The following is a 22,678-nucleotide window of genomic DNA, read 5'->3' as shown; positions in this document are numbered from 1 at the left end:
ATTATCATCATTTAAGGTAAATTCTTATATTTCTCCTTTGTAGGGAAGGAGGGGTATAGAGGCATTCATTCCAGCTTCATACAGGAGGCAGTTGTGTGGGGATAAAGGGGATAACTTTCTTTCACTTACTCTTCTAGTCTGTCCAGGAAAGGAAGAGAAAGGATGGACAGATTGTTTTTCTAATATACCAGGACAAAATGGCATTTTTGTCTAAGCTGTCTTAATTATTAAGGTATTGGTAAGTGTTACAAAGCCAAAATGATCCAAAATGACCCAAAGGATTGTGTCATTTCTTTAGTGTTTTTCCTGTTTTAGATTTGGTCTTTAAGGGAGCTTGTTATAACAGCTTAGAAAAATCCCACTTTGTGCTTTAAAATCATGCATTGTCTTCCCTTTGCTAGGGCAACCATAAGAGTTCACCCAGAGGACAAATTTTCTATCTCATTAATTGTTTTTTTTTTTTTTACGCGAACCCTAGTGGCCCCTCAAACCCTTGACCTTTAAAGACAGTATTTTGTGTAAGCTCTATAATTCTCCTACCAAAATGACCCTTACACATGCTGCCCTCTTCTTTTTCTCTTTCCCCCCTCCTTCCCTCTAACACACACTCTTTTGCTTTAGTCACAGAGCCAAGCTGTGCATGACTCTGGAGATAAAAGTTTTGTCAACATCTGAAATCAACTTAAATCGGATGGGAGACACTTTAATGGTCACAGTTTGAATTAAGTACTTAACACTCTCCCCCCTGAAGAAAAATGGCACTTTGCAGGCTCTCTTTCCTAGTTTTGCTGAAATCTACGATATACCCGGTGTTTTATTACAGCGGGAATTCAACTGTGACAGGCATAGTAGAGTACTTAATACCCAGGATGGGGCTCCTGGGAAGATTACCTAGATATATAGGGAGTGGGCCCTCTGCACAGAATCTCTGACTTTATACCCAGCTCTTCGAGGGTGCCCACATTCCGCACCACCACCCCCCCTCACCTCTCAGCTTCTTCCCCCGAGGGGTGGGTATCTCCATCTCTACTCTGTCCCCCTGATCTTCTAAGCTTCCAAACTGGGCTGCTCTTCTCACCACTGCCTTCTCTCCAGCAGTTGCAACATGGAAACTGATCTAGGACTCTTTAGAATGAAAGGGAAAAAAGACACCCAAAGAATCAGGGTAGCAAACAGAGAGTGGGGGGGGGGGCTTCCTGTCTGAATGGGTGGGTTCTGTGCAGGGAGCAGGCTGTTCTTTGCACTCCTTTGGCTTGCATCCCTAGCCTAGCCGCAGCCCTGTATTGAAGAACATAGGCTCAGCTTTCCCAAGGGCTGTTCCTATTGCCCCTCTTCTATATTATACCCCAGGGGCCCAAGAAGAACTCTGCTTCCTCTATCAAAGGCTAAGGGCTAGGAAAAATAGGAGGAGGAAAGAATATGGGTTCTCACTTCTTGTTGGAATCAGGGAGGGTGCTGGGGCTGTTGATGAAACATTCTAGTCTGAAACTTCTCTCTCTTGGAATTCTGGTATCACTTCTCAAGGCCCCACACTCATGGAGTAACTCCCGCCACCCACTCAGGCCAGCTCCCCTGTCTCTGGGCTTGATTTCTGGGGCTACAAGAGATCCTTGTTTCAAAGAATGTCCGAGGTGAAAGAGATTTGGAGGCCATTTTGGTTCAATCTTCTCAGTTTACGGTAGAGGAAACTAAGGCAGTTGAATGTTCCCCCATGTTCCTGTTAATGAATGTGCAGGTTGAATAGAGCCTTTGGTCTCACCTTGGAGAGGGGTAAGTGCACAGGCATCTTTCCTCTGGGCAAGCCTATTCTGCCTAGAATGGACCTGCCTCTGGGCTCACACTTGACAAGGGTGGCCACAGGTGTGCTGAGGTGTCCAGGGAGGTAGGGTAGGTTCTCGCCTGAAGCGCCATCAAAGCGGCTCCAGGAGATTAGGTCACCAAAGCGCCTTAGCCAGGGCACTGACACAGGTGGGCTGACCTTTGGTCCCAGGAGGGGACAGATGCCTGGGTGCCTGGGAGAGCGGTGGGCACCCCACTGTCCACAATGCTCATAGTTCCAGAATGACTAATTCTATGCTGGCCCTGGGATTTCCATGGCAGTCGCTTGCCCTGGAGTTGAGCAAGGAGCAAGGAGTGTCTGCGTTCTGGAGGCCTGGGAACCAAAAAAGCCAAACAAGGACCGTCGTTGCAGCAGATAAAGGTGTAGCGCCAGTTCGAGGGAGATATTGAAATTGTAATCTTTTGAGGTCACGTGACTCATTAAATAATTAATGCGGATCGTCAGGAATGGATCGGAGTCGTCAGGGCCGCACTAGGAATGAATCTCTCAGAAGTGAGACCCCAACTTCCTATTTGATTTTTAAAAACACACACCCTCAGATTTATCTCCAAAGGCTTTTAACTCCTTCAGGAGGTTTGAAGAGAGAGCCCTTCGGCGGGGAGGACCGGAGCTGGCGGGCCCACGCCGGGTTTGGGGGCTTTTTCTTCAGGGTTTCTGCAAGTCCGGGGAGCGCGCCGCGTCCGGGGAAACGTGAGTTTGGGCTGGGTTTTCTGCGGTCACATCCCGGCTTTAGTGATGAAGTGGGACGGATGCGCAGACAGTTGATAATGTTCTGATTCACACGGGGGAAGGCTGCAGAGATACCACAGGACCGGCGCGCGGCTTTGTTCAATTTTCCCGGTGTTCATAAATCACCCGCGCCGGGCGAGCGAGGGAGCAAGCGAGCGCCAAAAACGCCGAGAGAGAGGCCACGGCGGCGGTGGCGGCGGCGGCGGCGGCCATTGCAGAGGGAAAGAGACCTGGGCAACATCTCTTTGTGACTCATTAGTCTGAACGATTTATGGGGAACGGCAGCCATGAATATTTGACTTGGGGATAAGGAAATAGCAACAACAATAATAACCATAATAATTACAATACTCCTAAGCGTCGTTGGTGGGGAGGGGTGGCGGATGGCGGCATAGCGGTTCTTTCTGGGGCGAAGTTGAGTGGCATTGTGCAGGGTAGCTAAGCCCCACCACGCTCAGGGTCCCTCCAGGAGCCCCAAGGCCGGAGACACTCCCTGTGGGGACATAGAGGGCGAATTTGAATAAGAGAAAGGGGCCCAGCGTGGATTCTGAGTCCCAAGGGCCTGATGGAGGGTGAGGGCTACAGGTCGAGAGGGTGGCAGAGGGCAACTAGTTGCTGGTTTTCCGCCATTTGTTCAGTGTGCTAGGGGGCCCTGAAGCCTGAGGGTCAGGGGGCTTGTCAGCTATTTGGTGGTCTCTCAGGCCATCAACAGGACTGCATGGACTGGGATCAGGCATCCAGGGCTGGTTGGGGGCAGGCTGGCATGTGGGGAGGCTACCGGGCCGGGGGGTGAAGGGGTAGCGGGGAGTAGGTTTATGGAAGCAACCGGCCCAGCAGAGTCCCAGGCAGTGGAGAATCTAGCCGGGGTTCAGCATTGGGGATGATTCTTCTCCACCTTCCCCAGCGTCTTCTCTCCATCTCCGGAAAGTTGGCTGACCATTTGCTACTTAGAGAGCAAGAGAGGGTTGCAGATACCTTGAGAGACAAGTTGGCAGCAGAATTAGGGCATCGGTTGGTTTGGGACTGTTGTGCAAGGCAAGGCTGTTTAGGGCCCTCAGATCGGGTATTGTCAGATGTCTGCATCCTTCCTAGTCTTCCCCTATTTCCAACCAGCCGCAGTTGGCCTACTCTCAGGGACTGGGCGCTGCGGTGGTCCCGCCAGCCCACTGGGACCGAGAAGTGAGGCACCCCGGGCTTGAATAAACCAGAAGACAAAACCTCTCAAGACTGCCCCCCAGCCCAAAGACTGCGCCGGGGTCTGATTTCGAGTCAAACAGAAATGAGCACTATTAGTGAGGTTTCAAGAGAGTCTGTGATTGAATGCTCCCAGACAGGGCTTCCCTTTGTTAGCGAAAGAAAATAAAGCGTGCATTCACATTCCCCAAGTTGAGGTGCGTGAGGAGCTCTTGGAGCAGAGCTGGCACCAACGGCAAAGCTTCTGCCACCTTCCCATCTTCCTCCGCCTATCCATTTTCTTCTCCCTACCCCCTTCCCCCATCCCAGCCCCCGTAAAAAGAAAGAAAGAGGAGAATGTGGGTGCGGAGATGGAGTATGTATTTATTTTACAAAAATAAATCATCATCTGCAGGCCATTCTTAGACTGGACCCTTTCGAGCAACGAGTGCGCCTCATGGACGAGTGCCCTGGCGACTCCTCCGAGTCCGCGTCACCCCGGGGGCCACCCTGGCGCCCGCGCAGGGCCGCACTTCCAACTCCGGCTCTCCAGCTCCCTTCCTTCGCAGCCACCGTTTACTCTCTGCTGTTTATTTGTCCGCAGAGCGCCAGGACACCGGAAAAGGCGATTCCCTGAGTGCCTGGAGTTGGAGACAATCACTGGTTCAGTCTTAAACATCTTTGGAGGTAAGCGCTGCGCCAACTCTTCACTCCTCCGGGCTTTGCACGGGCCTTTGGAAGGAGTTTCCTCGTCCAGGCAGCTGCAGCCCCTTGAAGGAGGTTCTGGTCAATATTTAACCTCGGAGACGTTTTGGAGCTGGGTTCTCTTGAGCTGCACGCCCCGGGAATGCGGGGTTTCAGGCAGACAAAGAGTCTGCCCCGAAAAACGGCCGGCACTGTGCAGGCGGGGCGGTTGCAGAGACCAAAGATGTGCGTGCGGGGGCGGCCGGGGGTGTCAGAGGAGCGTGTTTGTTTCTTCGAGCGAGCTCCAAACAAACCCCTACACCGAGCAGCAGGGCAGAAGCAAGTAGAGGCCACGGGTGCGGCGGCCGCTGCGTGGGCCGCGCTCTCTGTCGACTGCGGCGCCCGCGGAGACTGTGAGTTCGGGAATGGTCGTCAGTCACAGATCTGCGTTGAGGAAACTTGTCTCGCCGCCTTGCAGTTTCTCCTATCCTTTTGCCTTTCCGCGGCATGAGGGAGGTTGCTGCTGCCTTTCGAATGTGTAGACCGTCGCAGGCAGCGGGTCTTCTCCGTTCCTTTAGGTGGGCGGAACTGCTCTTTTTCCTACGGGAAAAGCACGCGTTTCCCAGGTCTCTGCGTTTTCTTTTCCTACTGGAAACAAGGGAAGACTCTTTAAAATTCTTTCCAAGTTCTGGCTTAATTTGTTCTCTTAGTTTGGGATGCAGGGAGGTAATTACTGTGGTTTATTACCTTGTAAAAGATCCATAAATTTTGTGCCTGTTTGGGGGAGGGGCTGTTGGAATAGCTTTCAGAAGCTTGGTATGAAGGAATGGGTTTGCTTTGTTCTTTCAGGAGTTATTTATTTTAAAAAGTTTTCTGAGTTTTTGTTTTCTATTCCGCGGGCCTCAGCCTTCCCTAAAATTTGCTCCCCAAATAGATATCAGGTTGTTAATTAAGTGCAACATGCTATTCAGTGATGCTGTAAGGCTGATATGTTGTTCTGGATACAATTATTATCTTATCAGATAGAAGGTAAACAGGGAATAGTAAACCTGGGTTACTTTCTCAGCTCCTGTATGTCTATTTATATCAAGTATAGGTTGAGTATTTTAGGAATTCGCAACTCACTGTGTACATATGATTTGAATCTCTGCACACAACAGAATCACTGCATATGTACATAGTCACAGGAGTTGGAGACCATGTGTATAAAATGATATACACATCCATATGTGTCCAGAGAACTTGGAGCCCATTTGTACTGCAGTTGCACCCACAGGAAATATCTCATGTTAAATAATGATATATAACCTACACACACACACACACACACACACACACACACACACACACACACATGCACACACACACACAGACAAAAGTGGGCTAAGCAGGCCTTACCAGCCACTAAGAAAAACCACTAGAGCTAACTAAAGGGAGAAAAATGTTAAGTGTATTTTTGACAGAGAAATCAGATTGCAGTGTTTGGATACAGATATATCTAATCTGCCAACAGCCTTGCAAATATTGACTAAAGCCCTGTATCCATGCTCACCTGCTCCTTCCAAGACAACTTTTGGCTCTGGTGAAATGGATTCAGGGCATGTGTCCCCAGCCCTGGCCAGGTTGGGGGCTGGAGTGGAAGGGGGGACCGGCAGCTAGATTTTCCCGGCTGGGCTTCGATACTTGAGTATCTCTATTCTCGTTCTCTGGAAATGAACTTTAAAAGGTCCATAGCCTTGTTCAAGGAGAGTGGATTTCAGAGTGGTGAGGGAGGACTCTCAGCTGCTGGTTCCCTGGTGGCCTGCCCAGACCAAGGTCTCTCTTAGGAAAGCCATTTTCACCTCAAAAGTTAAATTTCTTTTGACTTCCTCAGATTTTTTCCTCCACATCCCACCAAATCACCCCATTCCAACCCAAGTCGTTAATGTTAATTGTTAAACAGCAGTTGGAGCATTAACTGGGCTGTTAATAGCGGCAATGGAGGCTCCTGGCTAGAGCCGAGATGCCGCTGGGCCTTCCTGGCGTTAAGGCATTTCTCTGAAGCAGTACCAAATACTTCTCTCATTGATTTATGGCCTCGGAGTTACGATTTGCTCCAGACTGTTCTGAGAGTTCTGAAGGGGGCCCCTTCTCATCTCTGAGTTGAAGTCTCTGCAGAAACTTTGGTTGGGGGAGATGGGAGTTTGCCAGCAATTTGGCAATACTTCCAGGTCCTTTCTAGGCTACCTGGAGAGTTCGGTGTGAAATATTTGGCACAGGCAGGGTGGGGGGACTGCATAAGGGGAGCAGAGGACAATGTGTTAGTTGTGTGAGTCCTTGGGGGACTGCAGAGTGCTTTTTGGGAAACCGGCCTTTGGTTCTATCCCCCACACCCCATACCTGAGAGAAGTAGGTTTGCACTTTGGGTTCTCACTTTCCAGCTTGTGGCTTAGGTCAGAGTTGGGTCAGTTCACAGAGAGGTTCTCTCCCAGCTCTACCACAGACAGAACTTTGTTGGAATACTGCCACCAGCGTAGGCCAGGGCTCACTTCCAAAGGATTAGGTCTCCTCCTCTTTTATTGCCCTTCTGATTTGGACACCCCCGTGACCAGGCCCCCTTACTGAGGGCCTTACATTCTCACTAGGCCCCTGCAGGGCAGGACAGGAGGAGGAGGAATCCTGTAGCTGCTATAAGTGAGTCCTCACTCTTAGAGAGGCCTAGCCAGCTGAAGATCCACTCTAAAGAAAGAAAAGAATAAGGCACCAGGAGCCCACCACTTCAGAAACCAAGAAGTTCAGAAACTAAGACCTGAAAAGAGAAACTTTTAAGGCAGGTCCTGAGAGGGTGAAGTGTTACAATCAGTAGACAGTGTCACCAAGCAGAAGTCAGGAGTAGAAGCAGGGCAGGGCCGGGGAGGGGGGGGGGGGGGTTGGTTCAGCTCAGTTGCTCCAGAGCAGAGTTGGTCCTGTTCATTTTCTGCTGGTGGACAGACTTGTCTTAGGGGAGGGTGGACAGACCCATCTGCAAAAGGGTCCCAGGTTACCTTGTAGGTTAATTCAAGGGATGCCAGCAAAGATTGGTTGTATATATAGTTTTTCTCTTACAGAGTCAATTAGATCATTTCCCCTTACATTTTCCATTGTTAGAAGCCTATAATTTCATGTATCGCTCAGCTGTGCACTGAGGAAGTACGCAAGTTTAGGTTTAGCCAGGGCACTGAGTCCCTCCAGATTTTGCAAAACCCTGACCCACCACTCTAGAGGCAAGCACCTCTTCCCTAGAGGGCTCCCATTGAACAAAATCAATTTAGCCTTTTGTCAGGTAATTTGGGGCCTTTTGGCGTGGGTGGTAGCAAACTCCATACAATGGCAGGCCATGAGGGAGTCCACTGACTAAGCCAGTCATTACTGGGTTTTCTTCTGGAAACAGGGCCCGGGCCTTGCCTTTTGACGTACTGGCTAGCAGGCCAGAGGAGACTGGCATGCTTGGGTGTGCAGGCTTCAGCTTGTCTGCGTGTGGAAGACTGTACAGAAAGTTACATGGACTCTGAGAATGGGGACAGCATTGCTGTTTGGATCATTTGTACAGAAATATAAGTGGAGATAAGTGGCCCAGTGTGGCACATGTTGGGGGGGGGGTGCCCCCAGCGTCCTACTGCCCTAGATGAAACTCTTCCCCACTGCTGGGCAAGGTTCCCCACTTCCCCTCCCCCAAAGCTGAATGTTCTGCTTGGAAACCTAGTCCCTTCAGTGATTTCCTATTTCAAATAAAAGGATTTAAGTTGACGTATGACCACGTGAGCACATAATACAGCGCATTATTGTGGCATTTGGAGCGGAGACCCGGGCGGGCTTCGCCTGTGATTACGTTTTCTAGATTCTCTACAGAGCGAGAGCTTTTTCCCCCCACCCCCACGCACCCACCTCCTCCTTCTCCTTCCCCTTCTCCGGAGAGCGCTCTCCTAGCGGGTTGCAGTTTTCAGCGCTCATGGAGCGGTTCTGGGCGAGCTAGCCGATGGGACTCGAGGCCACACCAGGAGGATGGAATTTATTTTAAGGTATTTCCGCCGATTGTTCATATTTAGAGTGAGTTACGGCTGTGAGAGACAAAGGTCAGGCGAGGAGACCCTGGTTCACCGACAGGACCCTCAGCCCCTCTCTTCCTTTGTTTCTCTCACAGAACCGAAACCATCTGAAAGATCTCCAGTAGCACCTCAGACTGAGTTTAATTCTCTGGAAAGTGTAGGGGGATGTAAAGGAAAGGGCGCTTGGGGGCTGCGAGGTGAGCCGGTGGCCTCCAGCGCTCTGGCGGCTTTGTCCACTGCAGCGGGGCTTGAGTCCCAGGAGCTGAGCCGCAGGCGGAGGGAGGGTCCCGAAGCAGCGGCTCTGGCCGAGGTGGCCCGCGCGGCGCTTGCTCGGCGAGACGGCCTGGAGGGGGTGGGGGCTGGGTGGATGGGAAGGGGAATCTCTCCCGGCTTGGCCGCGTTTGCTGGCGGCCAGGGATGGAGAGGTAGGGCTGACCTAGGCAGCCAGAGCAGCTGGGAGAGGGAAATCAATGAGTGTGCAGACGCGCTGCCATTTTATTGATGATGCTTCAGGCCACTTTGTTCAGTGCTGGGTTGGTTGGAGGACGCGCTTTCCCACGCGCGGGACCGAAGGTGCAAGACCCGGAGGACGGAGGACGCGCCATTGTTTCCCCAGTACTCTACCCGGGTAGGGGTGAAGACAGTTCAGATCTAGGAGAGGCTTAGGATAGGGGTAAGCGTGCCCGACGCCCAGAAGCTCTGTTAGTCTAAATTTCGGGAGCCAGAACTGGGTTTGGGCTTCATAATGTGCATGGCCTGTATGCCCCATTGTAATGCACCCAGCTGGCTTGCAGAGTTTTAAGGACTGGCTGGTGCACCCTGGGCTAGAGAGAATTCCAGGCAGAGTCCGCAGGAAGCAGAGGCAGACATTTCTCCGGCTTCAGACCCCAGAAACAGTGCTGTAGCCAGGATAGAAGCAGATGAGAGATAAACCATGCTTGCAAATTACTGGGAAAGCCTGTGCTAATTGCACTTTGGAGACCCAGCACTCCTGGGAAGGATGAAAACTCCCTGAAACGGTGAAGGAAACTTCACTTTTCTCTGCTCTTGGAGATCTTGGGGTGGAGGAAAGGGGTGTCTACAAGGAGTCGGGAATCAGATTTTCTCCGTGACTTAAACAAAAAAAAAAATCTTATTTCTTTCTGTACTTGAAAAAAAAAATCAAATCAGGTTTCCCCTACTTGAGAGGGATTTACATCCCCAGAAGGGAAAGGCTGCTTCTACCCTCCCCCGCCGCCGTCCTCGGGCGCTAACCGTGTTTAACTGAGGCGGTTTCAAGTGCCCTAAAACACCCCTTGGAAATAAAATGTAAGCTTTAATTGCTGTTCAATTACTTGTCAGCATTTCATATGATTTATGACCCAGTTCTGGCGCATTTTTGACCCAGTTAAAGACTCATAAATAATATAGTTTCGCTAGAAAGAATGAGAGAGGGAATAGAGGTTTGTTAAAGGCATCTTTTTATTGTCACTTCAGTGCCAGCCAGCAGAATAAATATCTAGGGATGGACTCTCAAAATGGTTCTGTATAAAAGTGTGCACAGTGAAAAGAAACCAGTAGTCCAGTTTATAGAGCACCAGTTGGCTTTTCCTTCACGCAAGGAGCTAAAGCCACTCCATAATAGCTAAACTACAGCTATAAAAAACAGGCTAGTCCCCTTTTACCCTCAAAATGCCAGCCTCACCCTCACAGGCAAGTGTATTTCCTCATTAATTTTCCTCTCCATTCCCAGATTTCAGTGCCTCTTGTGCCTTACCTTCCTCCCTGGCTTATAGACAGCCTTGCAGGGACCCCAGCGCCCCCCCCCCCCGCCCCAACCCGCAGACCTGTTCTCAAGGAGGCCCCTGCAAAGGGTAGAGAGGCACAAGCACACCTTCGCTATTTCAGATATTTTTCTAGCACTGGGAAAATGTTTTCTTCTAGTCCCGTGGGCAAGACATAAGGGAGCACAGGGACTGAGGAGGGGGGTTGGGGGGAGCAAAGGGGTCCTTTCCACAAAGATAACCTCAGTGGTTTTGGCTGAGCAGGGTGAATGGCTGCGGGATTTGCCTAGAAAAGACACCGCAGCCGCAGCAGTGGGCAATTTCTGGCAGTGAAAATCGGCAGGCGGTATTTTTCTCTTAAAAAACAGTAACACAGAACCTTCAGCAATCATAAATTATTACCTTTAATCACATCGCCTGCCTTGCTCTAAAAGCCAGTCCTGTGGATTTCAGCAGAGAGGCCCAAACCCGGAGGTCTGCATGCCAGGGTGTGAGACCAGTCTTGAGGTCAGAGCCAGATTTGTGCCCACTGCAGCCAGCTGCCCGGAAGCCATCTAGTCTGGGACCATCCAGCAGAGACCCTGTCCCAAGCTCCCACCCCAGCTCTCCCTCAACTCCCATGGCTCTTCAAGTCCAGTCCCAGCATTTTGCCCGGCACAGTCTTGGTGCGGGTGAAAAGGTATGCGCCCCAGATGCCCCAGCCCTCACCTCGGAACCCTCGGCCCTCTTGGCCCAGGCGGTCCCCTCCCCTGGCAGGTTCTCACGGAAAGCTGGCCTTCCCTGCAGCTGGCTTAGCTGAGAAGGCGGTGAGAGTCGTGTCAGCAGTTTGGAGGAGAAAGTGCGGGTTGATTATTGACCCACGCCTTCTTTCTTCAAATGCCACATCCGACCAGGCCAGTTTGAAGAGAAAATGCAGCCGAGCGATTTTTGCGGCGGCTCTCACCTCCTACGCCGCCCGGCTCCCCCTTTTAAGTTGCGCTGCCGCAATATGCCATAAGGAGCAAGTGTTTGCTGTTTTGTGCTCTGTTTACAGCTTTGGGGCGCCGAGTCATAAATCTTGCCCAGCCATAAATGACAAAAACCATTGGTATGCATGAGGCCACCCTGGCCAGGAGTGCTTTTTGATTTCTCCCTTTTCCCTTGGCTTTGTTTTTGCTTTAAGGTGACACTTTGGCTCCCTGACAGTTTAAACATACTACTTATATTTTTAACACCTTCCTTTGAGAAGGACTGGCCGTTGACACCTTGGAATTGCATGAAAGCTCCATTTCTCTTTTTGCCACACACATACCCTTGCAGAGTTCGCTGGAGAGTAGAGGGAGGCATTAGAAGAGAGAAAGACCATCCTCCTTAAAGTTGTGGGGGCACACCCAGGCCTTTCCTTTGCTCAGTGTCCCTGCATACCACTAATTAGAGAAGAAAACATTATAGATGTCGGTTTGTGTTGGGGTCAGAGTTTTATCTGTCTTTTCCTGTGAGTGAGCTGCCCGTCTGTACTATGAAGTAGGCATAGAAAAGCTGGAGACCCAGGTTTCTAGGCACCCTAGTACGTACCTGAGCCCAGCGCATCCCACTTCGCTGCCTGGACTTGTGTCCATTTCCCCCAGGTTACTTCCCTCTTGGCTGCCAGGATTTTAAGAGTTTCTGCCTAAAAATATAATGAAAGACAGCCCAGTTGGCTCTTGGGGAGGTCTCTTGAGAAGGGAGGCCCCATCCCTGTCCCCCAAGGATTGCCTTTGAGGTTCTCAGGTTGGGGGTGGAAGATTTGGTAAAGTGCTCAAAGTCTGGGGGACACTCCTTATGGTTCTCTTTCCCCTTGCACCCCAACTGGAAGTGTTCAGGGCAGAGGGTTACGTGGTTTCTCAAATGGATTCCCAAGAAATAGAGCCCGGCAAGAGAGCCCCTTTGTGAGAGCCGTTTGTCCTCATTAGCATAATTTTCCTGGACTTTAGTGACGCCTCGAAGCGAGGAGAGGGAGGGCGTTGGGGGTTGGGGGGAGGCTGCCCTCCTCCCGCCGCCGCGGAGCTCCCCCTCTCGCTCCTGTCCCTCCCCTCGCCTCAGCCCCATCCCCCACGCCGCCCCGCGCTTCCCCAGCCGCCTCGGCCTCCCCTCCCGCCCGCCCCCAGTACCCCCCACCGCACCCCCCAGCCAGACGCTGCTCCGCGTGTAATATTCATAAGAAACATACCCAAGTCGGTGCCACTAGCCCAGGCAGAGCCCTGCGCCGCGCTAGCGCTTATCTCCGGGCCACGGCTGCTGCCCTCGGGAAGGGCAGGGGGCGGGGGTGTGGGGGAGGGGTGGGTGGGTGGGGTGGGTGGGAGGGGGGGGGTCCAAGCCGCCCCAGTCCGCCCTGGGCGAGCCGTGCCGGAGCAGCGAGGCGGCCACGCTCTGCGCCGCGGCGTCCGGGCCTCGGGGTCTCCCTCCCGCCAGCCGTCTCGGCTGATGCTGAGGGTCGGTGCCCATCCCGCGCCTAGGGGACCCGGCCGGGCCGCTAAGCCGGGCCGGGGGCCGGAGCCCGAGCCCGAGCCCAAGCCCGAGCCCGAGCCTGAGCTTGCGGCGCTCATCAGAAGTTAAGGTAAGCAGGGCCACAACCGGCCGCTCTCCGCGCTGAATGGCGGAGTTTACGTCTCGGTGATTTATGGCTGCAGACTTAAATCTCGGTTCAAGAAGAGTTCACAAGCCGGAGCTTCCTTCCCGGCAGTGACTGATACCCTTACACTTCGAGTTCAGGCCGCTTTCCCATCCCCGCCCCCACCTCTTCCCTCTCCCCTAGCCCAGCCCCAACTTTTCTGGGTTGGGGAGGGAGGGGTGGGCAAGGGGACGAGGGGGCTCTTACCCGATATTCCCGCTTAAACTCGGGGTGAGGGCAGGCTGAGGAAGGGGCGGGAGTGGAAAGAGGGAGCGGTGTCTGAAGGAAGGAGGTTGAATTTGGGCAGATCTTCCAGAAAGACAATAGGGCTTGCTTTCTGCACTCAATTTAGCCTCCTCAACTCTCTTTCAGCTCTTGCACCTGGGGGTTATTGTCCAGAAACAGATCTTTTAGGAGGAATCTCCTCCCACCCCCAGCCCTTGCTTGAGGGGGTGCAAAGCAAGTTTCCTGACTGGCAGATCTCCAACTTCTTTACTGGATTGCAAACTTTGGGGGCTGGGGTGGGGTGGGAGGGGAGAACTGTGTGGGTCCCAAGGTGGTTGTCTGCTGACCTCAAACAATAGGAAGGACTCTGGTGGGATCTCCAAGGTGAATTCATATTTTTAGTTTATGGGGGTTGTTGTGTGCTCTTTGGTTTTTAATGGTATTTTTTGTTATTTACAAGACAATGATCAACTTGATGAAAAGACTTAAGTAAGCAGCAGGCCAGTGTAGCTTGTGATAATGGATTGAAAAGTCACTTGAAATGTTGCACATTCAAAATCACCTTTATTTTGTTTTATCTAATATCTTGCTGTTCAGGTGTCTGGAGTAATTTTCTTAACCTGACATTTTATTTTACACAAGCCTGGTATCTTAAAAATTTATAATGGCAGACAGTAACACTGCCAAATGTAATAGAACTATTTTCAATGAAAGAACAGGAAACTGAGACATTCAATTACTATTCACTTTTAAAATTTATTTTATCCTTTTTAAATTTTTGATCATAGTATCTGTAGCTTCCAAAATAGAAACAATACTCCAGGGCTCAGGATCACGCACACTAACTTCGAATAAGGGAAGCTGTAATTTTTAATTGAGGTTCTGGAAAATTAATTGTGCTTGTTTTCCATATGTTGGTCAGATTGTTGGTTTAATAATGAAATCCAAAGGAGCCCATTATTAAAAACAAAATTGTAGTCATCTGCTTGTGGATGGCTTTTTCTAGTTAACAAAGTGTCTGCTATTCCTAGAGAACTTGAATGACTCCAGGACTCAAATATACATAGTTGGGGCATGAACTAAACCATTTTCTTCTTGAATTTGTCATTGTATTTTTTCTTAAATGGTCACACTAACATTCTGAGTGTGTGTGTGTGTGTGTGTGTGTGTGTGTGTGTGTGTATGCATATTAACTCACGTAGAACTTTTCTCAGCTGAGAACGAGAGATTGACCATGCACAGGTTGAAAACAAAAATAAAACAGATTTCACTTCTGCAAACTGCTTTCTAAATAATATTTTTTAAATAAGGGGTTGAGAAGGCTTTCAGTTGCTTTTAAGATTTCCAGTCTTGACCTTTACTTGGTGTTTCTGAAGCAGGTAAATAGGCCAAGTAACAAACATCAACAACAAGAGCACACAAAGATCAGGGCACTCTGGCAGGATTTTATGGCTTGTGCTTCCATCCCTCGTCCGGAGCCAAATGACCCCCATACATCAAATTACATAGCAGTTTCTAAGACAGAACCTATTATCGTTAAGTTGGAGGGAGAGTTCAAGCCGTGGTCATGGAGATGAACGCTGGTTTTTCAGGTTCCTGGTGGGTTGTTTTTTTCTCTAATCCATCATGTTTTAACAGGTAGAATTTGATAGTTATCCTGAATAACAGCACCTCAGAAAGTCCAAGGCAGGAGGGTCTAGGGACCTTCTGTAACAGGGGAGAAGAGGTGGGAGTGGCTTGCTGGGCCAAGCCTGAGAAATAGGGAGAGGAAAGGAGTAAAGAACTGTCCAGGATTTGAGTTTGACTTGCTGGAGCAAGTGTTGTTGTTGGTCCTTTCCCACGCAGGATGTTCCCTCCAAAGTTTTTTCTCTTCCCTTCTTGGCTACAAGGGGCTCATTTGGAGGAGGTAGGTCATATCCCCTGCCCAAGGGTAGATTAACTGCCCAACAAGCTCAGCTTCTGAAATCCAGCGGGGTAGTAGGGCAATTGCCTGAAAATGTTTTGTGCATACCTGTCTTGGGTGCTGAAAGATCCAAGAAGGGGCTCGATGGGAAGTCACCCCGCATCAGGGCTCTTTTGCCAAATATTAGTCCTAAAGCGAGGACTGGAGAACAAATTGGCAACCTAAGCTCTCCTTTGCCTCCTTGCCCCCTTCCCCATGATCCTGAGAGGGAAGGAGTCACAGGGCTCGCTGGACAAGGCCAAAGAGCAGAGACGAAGGGACACCCCAAGTTTCTTCTCTCCTGGAAAAGAATCCCAGCCCTGTTCCTTTCTAGCCCATCAACCTTTCGTCTTTAGGACTCCGGTTCTGGAGCCCCGGCTTCCAGCCCTCACTTACTCTCCTCCTCTCTCCCCGGAAAACCCCCTAACTCCAGACGCAAGTTAAGCAAATATTTGTAGCTGCCAGTAAATTCCAGCGGCTTTTTATAGCGCGGCTCTCTGCGCCCGGGGCCAAGTCGTGCTGCTAAATATTGCTGACCACTTTTTCTTTTATGGCTTTCATGTCACTTAGCTATTGAGAGTAAGATGGATTTGCGCCGAGCCCTCACCGCGCTGCGATTCTCGCCCCCCAGGTCTGCGCGGGGCAGCCATTGGCGGCGGAGTATCACGTGACCGCGGGGGCGTGCCAATGTGCGCCCTCAAGGGTGTCAAGCCCCTGTCAGAGTGTGCGATCAAGATTGTGAGACAACGCGATGCAAAAAGCGACCTACTACGACAGTTCGGCGATCTACGGTGGCTACCCCTACCAGGCAGCCAACGGGTTCGCTTATAATGCCAATCAGCAGCCGTATCCGGCGTCCTCGGCACTGGGCACCGATGGCGAGTACCACCGACCTGCCTGTTCACTCCAGTCGCCCGCCAGCGCCAGGGGCCACCCCAAGGCGCACGAGCTGAGCGAGGCGTGTCTGCGCACCCTGAGTGGCCCGCCCAGCCAACCCCCAGGCCTCGGCGAGCCCCCCCTGGCCCCGCCGCCCCCCCAGGCCGCGCCCCCTGCTCCACAGCAGCCTCAACCCCCGCCACAGCCCCCAGCACCCGCTCCTGCCGCGCCCCCGCCCCCCTCTTCAGTTTCCCCACCTCAGAATGCCAGCAGCAACCCCACGCCTGCCAGCGCAGCCAAGAGCCCCCTACTCAACTCACCCACCGTGGCCAAACAAATCTTCCCCTGGATGAAAGAGTCTCGGCAAAACACAAAGCAGAAAACCAGCGGCTCCAGCTCAGGTAAAGCCGTACCTTCTAGAGGAGGGGTCCCCTGGCCTGGCTCCCGGCCCCCAAGCTACCTCCAGTCACAGTCTGGGAGCGCTGGAACATTTTCAAGAACAGCTCCTTCTCCTTCAACTGGGGGGGTGACAGGACTCTGTGTCCAGGAAACCCCCAGACAGACCTGATGAGAGTCTTTCTTGACTTCCTCAAGAGCAAGTGGGGCCTAGTGAGTTTGGAACCCCTTCTTGTTACACTCTAGGAGTTAGGACCTTTGGGCATAGCAAACCTGAGCTCCACCCTCTCTTTTTAGCATAACTCCTTTCTGGTGGAACACTGACATCCATCCCACACTGAAATGTGGTAGAATAAAAGCAGGCCTAGTCACCATCTAAGTCAGAATCAATGCTTTGCCTATAAACAGAGCCTATTTGTAGTTTTTGCTCCAGTAGATGGAGTGGCTGCCTTACCTCTGGGAAGGCCCTACTCAGATTTAGTACAATGAAGGCAGCCAGGGATCTCCTGGGGGTGCGGATTTGGACTTGTCATGCTAATAGGAACCACTTGGGCCTACCAGAAACTAGACTAGAGGACAGGGCCTGGGTCTTAGGCTTCCCAGCATCTTGGTTACCTTTCCCTCTGCCTTCTCCAGTTCCCAGTACTCTGCTCTGAGCCTGAGCATCTGGGACCCTGCAGAACCAAGGTGGGGGTAGGGCTAAGGGGAGGATAGGAGGGTACAAGATTAGTGGATTAAATTGGGGAGGCAGCTTGATAACATGAAGAACGCTTTAAAGGGACCCCGCCAGGGGCCTGGGCCTCCCCACCAGAAATTGGTACTTTCAATGTGATCTCTTCCTTTGGGCACAGAAGGCCTTCCAGATTGGGGCTTCCACTCCACCTGTCTCCACTGGGTAGACCAGATAAGTGGCCAGTTGAGGCAACTGTGCAATCCTTCCATCAGACAGTGAAAGAGAGAAAGGTTTATTGAGTGTATAATAGGTGCCCCACATCCCAGTTACTGTGAAGGGAATGAAGATGGGAGACCTGCCCATAGGGAGCTTGTAGTCTGATAGGCCTGAATGACTACATGATTCAGAAAGTGAATAGCTCCAGGAAGGAAATACAGATCAGGAAGGCAAACTGGGGGTTCTGCTTTCCTACCTCTTGCCCTTAGGGAAGCCTGTGATTTGCACCTTAACTGAATGAGGGGCTAGCTATCCAGCTGCTGGCACTATTTCCCCTCCAGGACAGAGGACAGCACCTAGTTCCTCCTCCCCCTTTCTGGGCCCTGACAGACCGAGGGATCTTGGGCCCTGGAGTGAGGAGGGGCCTGGCGGGTTCAGGGGCTAGGCGGGGCCTCGGGCAGCCCCTGACGCCACTCTTCCTCTCTCCTCTGTCCTCGCAGGGGAGAGCTGCGCTGGCGACAAGAGTCCGCCTGGGCAGGCGTCGTCCAAACGGGCGCGCACCGCCTACACGAGCGCGCAGCTGGTGGAGCTGGAGAAGGAATTCCACTTCAACCGCTACCTGTGCCGGCCGCGCCGGGTAGAGATGGCCAACCTGCTGAACCTCACAGAGCGCCAGATCAAGATCTGGTTCCAGAATCGCCGCATGAAGTACAAGAAGGATCAGAAGGGCAAGGGCATGCTGACGTCATCAGGGGGCCAGTCCCCAAGTCGTAGCCCGGTGCCCCCCGGCGCGGGCGGCTATCTGAACTCTATGCATTCGCTGGTCAACAGCGTCCCATACGAGCCCCAGTCGCCCCCGCCTTTCTCCAAGCCTCCCCAGGGTGCCTATGGGCTGCCCCCCGCCTCCTACCCCGCACCCCTGCCAAGCTGCGCGCCCCCACCGCCCCCACAGAAGCGCTACACCGCGGCGGGGGCAGGGGGCACACCCGACTATGACCCGCACGCTCATGGCCTGCAGGGCAACGGCAGCTATGGGACCCCACACTTACAGGGAAGCCCCGTCTTCGTGGGGGGCAGCTATGTGGAGCCCATGAGCAACTCTGGGCCTGCCCTCTTTGGCCTAACTCACCTCCCCCACGCCGCCTCGGCAGCCATGGACTACGGGGGTGCTGGGCCACTGGGCAGCGGCCACCATCACGGGCCCGGGCCAGGGGAGCCTCACCCCACCTACACGGACCTTACCGCCCACCATCCTTCTCAGGGAAGAATTCAGGAAGCCCCCAAGCTCACCCACCTGTGATGGTGGGCTCGGGGCTGCGCGCCAGGAGAGTACCCCCCCCCCCCGCCCCCACCTTTCTTCGTCGTTTCCCTGTTTTGTTTTGTTTTAAGATTCTTCCTGTCCTCTCTTTTCTGTTCTCCGCCCCTTCTACCTTCCCCTCCCCCTCGTTTTGTTTTCTTTGGTAACGCGTTTTTATAGTTTATGTGACGTAGCAATCTTGGTTGCTGGAATGGCTGTCAGTATCAGTAGCGATGTTTATCTCCTCCTACCCCCTCGCTCGGCCGCTGGCCCTGCACCCTTTACTTTCTCTACTCTTTGATCAGAAACAGGGTATATGAACAAATTTTCTAGCCGAGTTCTTCAATGTGAATTTGTTCGTACATTATGGCTCCCGAGGGGAAGCAATTACTTTTTTTTTTTTTTAACTTTTAGATTTTTTTTAAATTGCACTTCTTGTAAAGAGCGAGAGAAAAATCAAAGGCGCTTTGAAACAGGGGCTCCCTGTGCAAGGACGACTAAGTGTACGTCTTTCCGTGTGTGTATGCTGGTGAACAGTCAGATTTATTTATATTTTTTTTGCAAGCATTGAATAATCTAAGTTTTAAATATTATTTATCCCCATCCGTTCGTATTTATATTAAAGAAATTCTGTACCCTGATTGTTCAGAAGGTTTCTTGGGCCTTTTGTTCAATAGTGTATTGGCGTACATAGAAAAAATTTTTATTTGAAAGGGAAATATAATTCCTTTATAAAAACGGTAATGATGCAATAATACCAGAGAGGATCCAGCTTTTGAAAAGACTGATTTAGGTTTGTAACATCCGGCCAAACTGAAAAAAAAAAAAAAAAAAAAAACAATCTGTAAACGTGAAAAATGCTAGATTTGTTTCGAGAGTTCTACATTCCTTGCTGCTCACATTCTGAGAAACTAAACAAAAAAAATAAATAAAGTTTTTATTCTGAATAATATCCGTGTTCAGAAGGGGTTCTTTGGCCGAAGACGGGGGTCTGCGTGGAATTCAGGCAGAGGCGAACTGGCTTGAGCAGGCCGCGGCAAGCCCTCTAGCTCCGGAGTGGGGCCTGGCCGGGCGGCTCGCCCGGGAGCGCAGCGAATTCTCGGAAGGCTGTAGGAGCTCCCGGAGGCGGGCAGCTTTGCAAACCGCCGAACGCCAGCCCGCTGGGCAGCCTGATTCCCAGCTGCCACGGAGGGGCCAGCCGCAGGCGCAGAAGCTGCGTGAGTGCAGAGTGCGGGAGAAACAAAAGGCCGCGGGCCGAAGCGCGGCGGGGACGCACAGGTGCCCGAGAGGCCCCGCTGGGGAGTAAGGCAGGGCGTTCTTCTCCAAGATCTTCCTCTAGGTCGAAGAGGACCAGTCAATGCCTTAACCCTGGGAATCGCCAGCCGCGCGGAGGATGGCGAGCATTTTCTCGAGCAACCGGACGCTCAGTAGATGCTTTTCGGTCCTTTATCGCACTAGGAGGAAAGAATCACTCCTAAAATCGCCACGGGGAGCTAGGAGGCTCGAACCGGACAGCCTCACCCAGGTCTCCGGCAGAAGAAAAGAAAGGCTGAACTCCCAGGAGCCTCCCCGAGCCCTTCCCTGGACTGTTTGAGTCCCAGCTTTGGCTTCATCCTGGAATTTGGGATCTGGCATTCTCTGGATTTATTTCCTCTCCTTCATCCCTCCTCGTTCTCCTTCTGTGGCCCCAGGGGGAGGAGGGGAGATAAGGGAGATTGGCATCTTTCTAATAAAAATGCAATTTTATAAGTATTTCTTTCTCATGATGCTACAGGAGCGAAATGTTACATTTCTACTCCTGGATTTAAGATAGGGCTACCTACTGACTGGCTGGCAGAGGCAAAAGCAGGCACAGGAAAGGGAAATATTTTCATCTTCAGATTAAAGAACTGCTTGGAGAAGGAACCAAATTCAGAAAGTGTAAGCCTCAGAACTGTATCCCCATCAACATCCCCTTTCTAAATTGGAAGCAAGGAACCACCTGCGTCTGGGGATCAGAAGCATCTGATGTGAGAAATAAATCCTCCTTCTCCCTGGATTGTATCTTTCAGAGACGGAGGTGAAAAATGTCGCCATTTTGTTTGCAATCCAAAATATCCATCATCATGGCCACTATCTTTCCCCTGAGAAGCTCCCTCAGCTGATCTTTAGAAACAGGCACTGGAGCCATTTTTGGGTATCTCCTGGGTCCACAGGAGCTGCTTTTAGGGGACCTTTTCACATTTTAAGAAAAAGAAAAAGGCTCTGAAGGTATAAAGCCAGGTAGCTGTAGAGATCTGAGTTTTTCTCTCACAGCGAGAGATGCTTCTCCCCTATCTGTTCAGGGGCTCCTGATACACATATTTTTTTTTTCATTTTTGAAAGAGTTTGGGTTACAGAAGGAGTAGATCTACTCCCCACCCCACCCCAACCTCCCTGCCGAAATATGGCGCACCTCAGAAATGCAGAGTCTGGAAAACCAGTCTTTGTGAGGACTGGAGCGTCTGCTCTTCTAGTTGTTCAGATCTGAACTGAGCAGGCTAAGCAACACGGAAGTCTTATGAGTAATAATTTTAGAGAAGTGTATGAAATTACCTAGTAAAATAAGGAACAGTGGAGAAAGAGAGAGAGACAGAAAGAGAGAGAGAGAGAGACAGGGAGCTCTATCCATTCAGAGAGGGAAATCTTTCAGGGATATCACTACTTGAACCCGTTTCCAAAATCTGCTATTTAGCTGAGAGGCAACTGGTTTGGAGGCATCCTTCCTCCCTCAGGACACAGATTTTTAAATGAAATTCCAATATGATTTCCCATATCTTGGCAATCAAAACATTCGTTTTGGGTTTCAAAGAAAAAATATTGATCTCACCTCCAGCTTCCAAGATATTAAAAATAAGTCCTTATTAAAAGATTCCTGGGTTAAAGCAATAGATTTGGGGAAGATTTCAGTGTTGAATGGTCAAAGAAAAGGGTTTGCTTCCAGATGGTGTTTGAATTAAGGCCGCTGAGGCGAGCAGAAAGCTCTCACCCACGCAGCCCCTGACAAAGCCTCAGCGATATGGGGGCAGCGCTGCTCTCTCTCCGTAGCTCCCCCTCCCCTTAACCCCTCAATATTATTTCTGGTAAAAGCAAATGGCAAAAGCCGCTATCCCAGAATCTGCAAAGCACCTTTCCTAAAAGCGGCCTTATAACTCTTTCTGCTGCCAGAAAGATATATTTTAAAAGACTAGTTTTCCTTGTTTACTTGCGTTTCCTGCTCTCCTCTTTGCTCGGCCACATTTGATCTTGGAAAGAGCTCGAAGCTGAAATGTGTTCTTAAGGGCCAGAAGCTGTCAAGGCTTTTGGTGAGCAAGATTGATCGCGCCCAGACTTCCTTCAGAGCTTTGTTTGGAATAAAAGCAAGAAAACTGAAAAACCTCACATTTTCCAAAATAGCATCTCTATCTGTAAGGCAATGCTGTGGGCCAGTCAATGACGGAGGCCACTTTATATGTAATTTCCAACCCAAGCCCCCTTTGATGCCGGCCTTAGAGAAGGAGTCCTAGCCTTGTGCTGCGGTCGGCCTTTCTTGTTTTCTACGTAGATTTTTCTCCCCCACCAACCTCTCTCTCCCTGGCCATCAGAATGATTTATTTTCCTGCCACGGATGCCTGCCGGCCTGGGGGAGTCTGATCACTTGGTCCATTTCAAAGGAAGCAAAAGCGAATCATCATCCTCAGGGTTTGAGGGAAAAGAGATACCTTCAGATTTCTCTCTCAGCCTCCTCCCCTCTTTCTGGCTTGGTGGATTTTTAAAAAGTTATTGTTTGGTACCCAAAGGTGTTATCTTTTGAACCCTCCAGCACAGTCCACGATGCCCTCAGCCTCAAGTCTCCGAATTGGAAAAAAGAGAGAGTGAGCAGAGAAAAGAGAACGTTTATAATTCCTCCTGAGGTTGCCCTCTCTCACCTGCGATGCTGTTTCCCACAACAGAACCTGAGTGCAAACATCCCTGGTGGCCAAGGAGCGGAAAGGTGCGGGAGACAATTTGGGCTGCCAGGGAACACGAATTGCATCTGAACCAACAAGCCCCCAATCAGAGCGACAAGGACCAGGAGAAGAAGGAGAGGGAAAGAGAAAGAAAGAGAGAGAGAGAGAGAGAGAGAGAGGAATAAGCGCCTTCTCCTTCCCTGCTGCTAACTTCCAACAGACTT

General features: G+C 51.1%; 1 protein-coding gene and 1 long non-coding RNA gene across 5 annotated transcripts; one reads left to right on the top strand and one right to left on the bottom strand.

The window, feature by feature from the left end:
- The first annotated feature begins 38 nt into the window (after positions 1–38).
- Positions 39–19,457, top strand: HOXA3 (homeobox A3). Of its 4 annotated transcripts, none has more exons than XM_023250452.2 (3): positions 39–4,429; positions 15,681–16,326; positions 17,711–19,457. In XM_023250452.2, the coding sequence occupies exons 2-3, from the start codon at positions 15,801–15,803 to the stop codon at positions 18,508–18,510; spliced, it is 1,326 nt and encodes a 441-aa protein (XP_023106220.2). In that variant the 5' UTR covers positions 39–4,429; positions 15,681–15,800; the 3' UTR covers positions 18,511–19,457. The 4 variants fall into 4 exon arrangements, with proteins under 4 accessions (XP_023106220.2, XP_044908465.1, XP_006929333.2 ...); XM_045052530.1 differs by having other exon boundaries at positions 39–4,839; XM_006929271.4 differs by having other exon boundaries at positions 39–8,463.
- On the bottom strand, positions 8,958–12,548 carry LOC102901415. Its single transcript, XR_002740527.2, has 2 exons — positions 12,442–12,548; positions 8,958–11,901 (listed from the first exon to the last, which is right to left on the bottom strand). It is a non-coding gene; the product is annotated as an uncharacterized LOC102901415 (long non-coding RNA).
- Positions 19,458–22,678: the final 3,221 nt, after the last annotated feature.

This window comes from Felis catus, chromosome A2, assembly GCF_018350175.1.
Source record: "Felis catus isolate Fca126 chromosome A2, F.catus_Fca126_mat1.0, whole genome shotgun sequence".
NCBI classification, from domain to species: Eukaryota; Metazoa; Chordata; class Mammalia; order Carnivora; family Felidae; genus Felis; species Felis catus.
The sequence above is the reverse complement of the archived record's forward strand: the minus strand, read 5'-3'. Positions and strand labels throughout refer to the sequence as shown.

What these genes read in the sequence shown, in the direction of transcription:
- HOXA3 (XM_023250452.2), top strand. Translation starts at nt 15,801, where the DNA reads ATGCAAAAAGCGACCTACTACGACAGTTCGGCGATCTACGGTGGCTAC. An exon ending in AACCAGCGGCTCCAGCTCAG is followed by an intron (nt 16,327 to 17,710) that starts GTAAAGCCGTAC and finishes CTGTCCTCGCAG; the next exon opens with GGGAGAGCTGCGCTGGCGAC.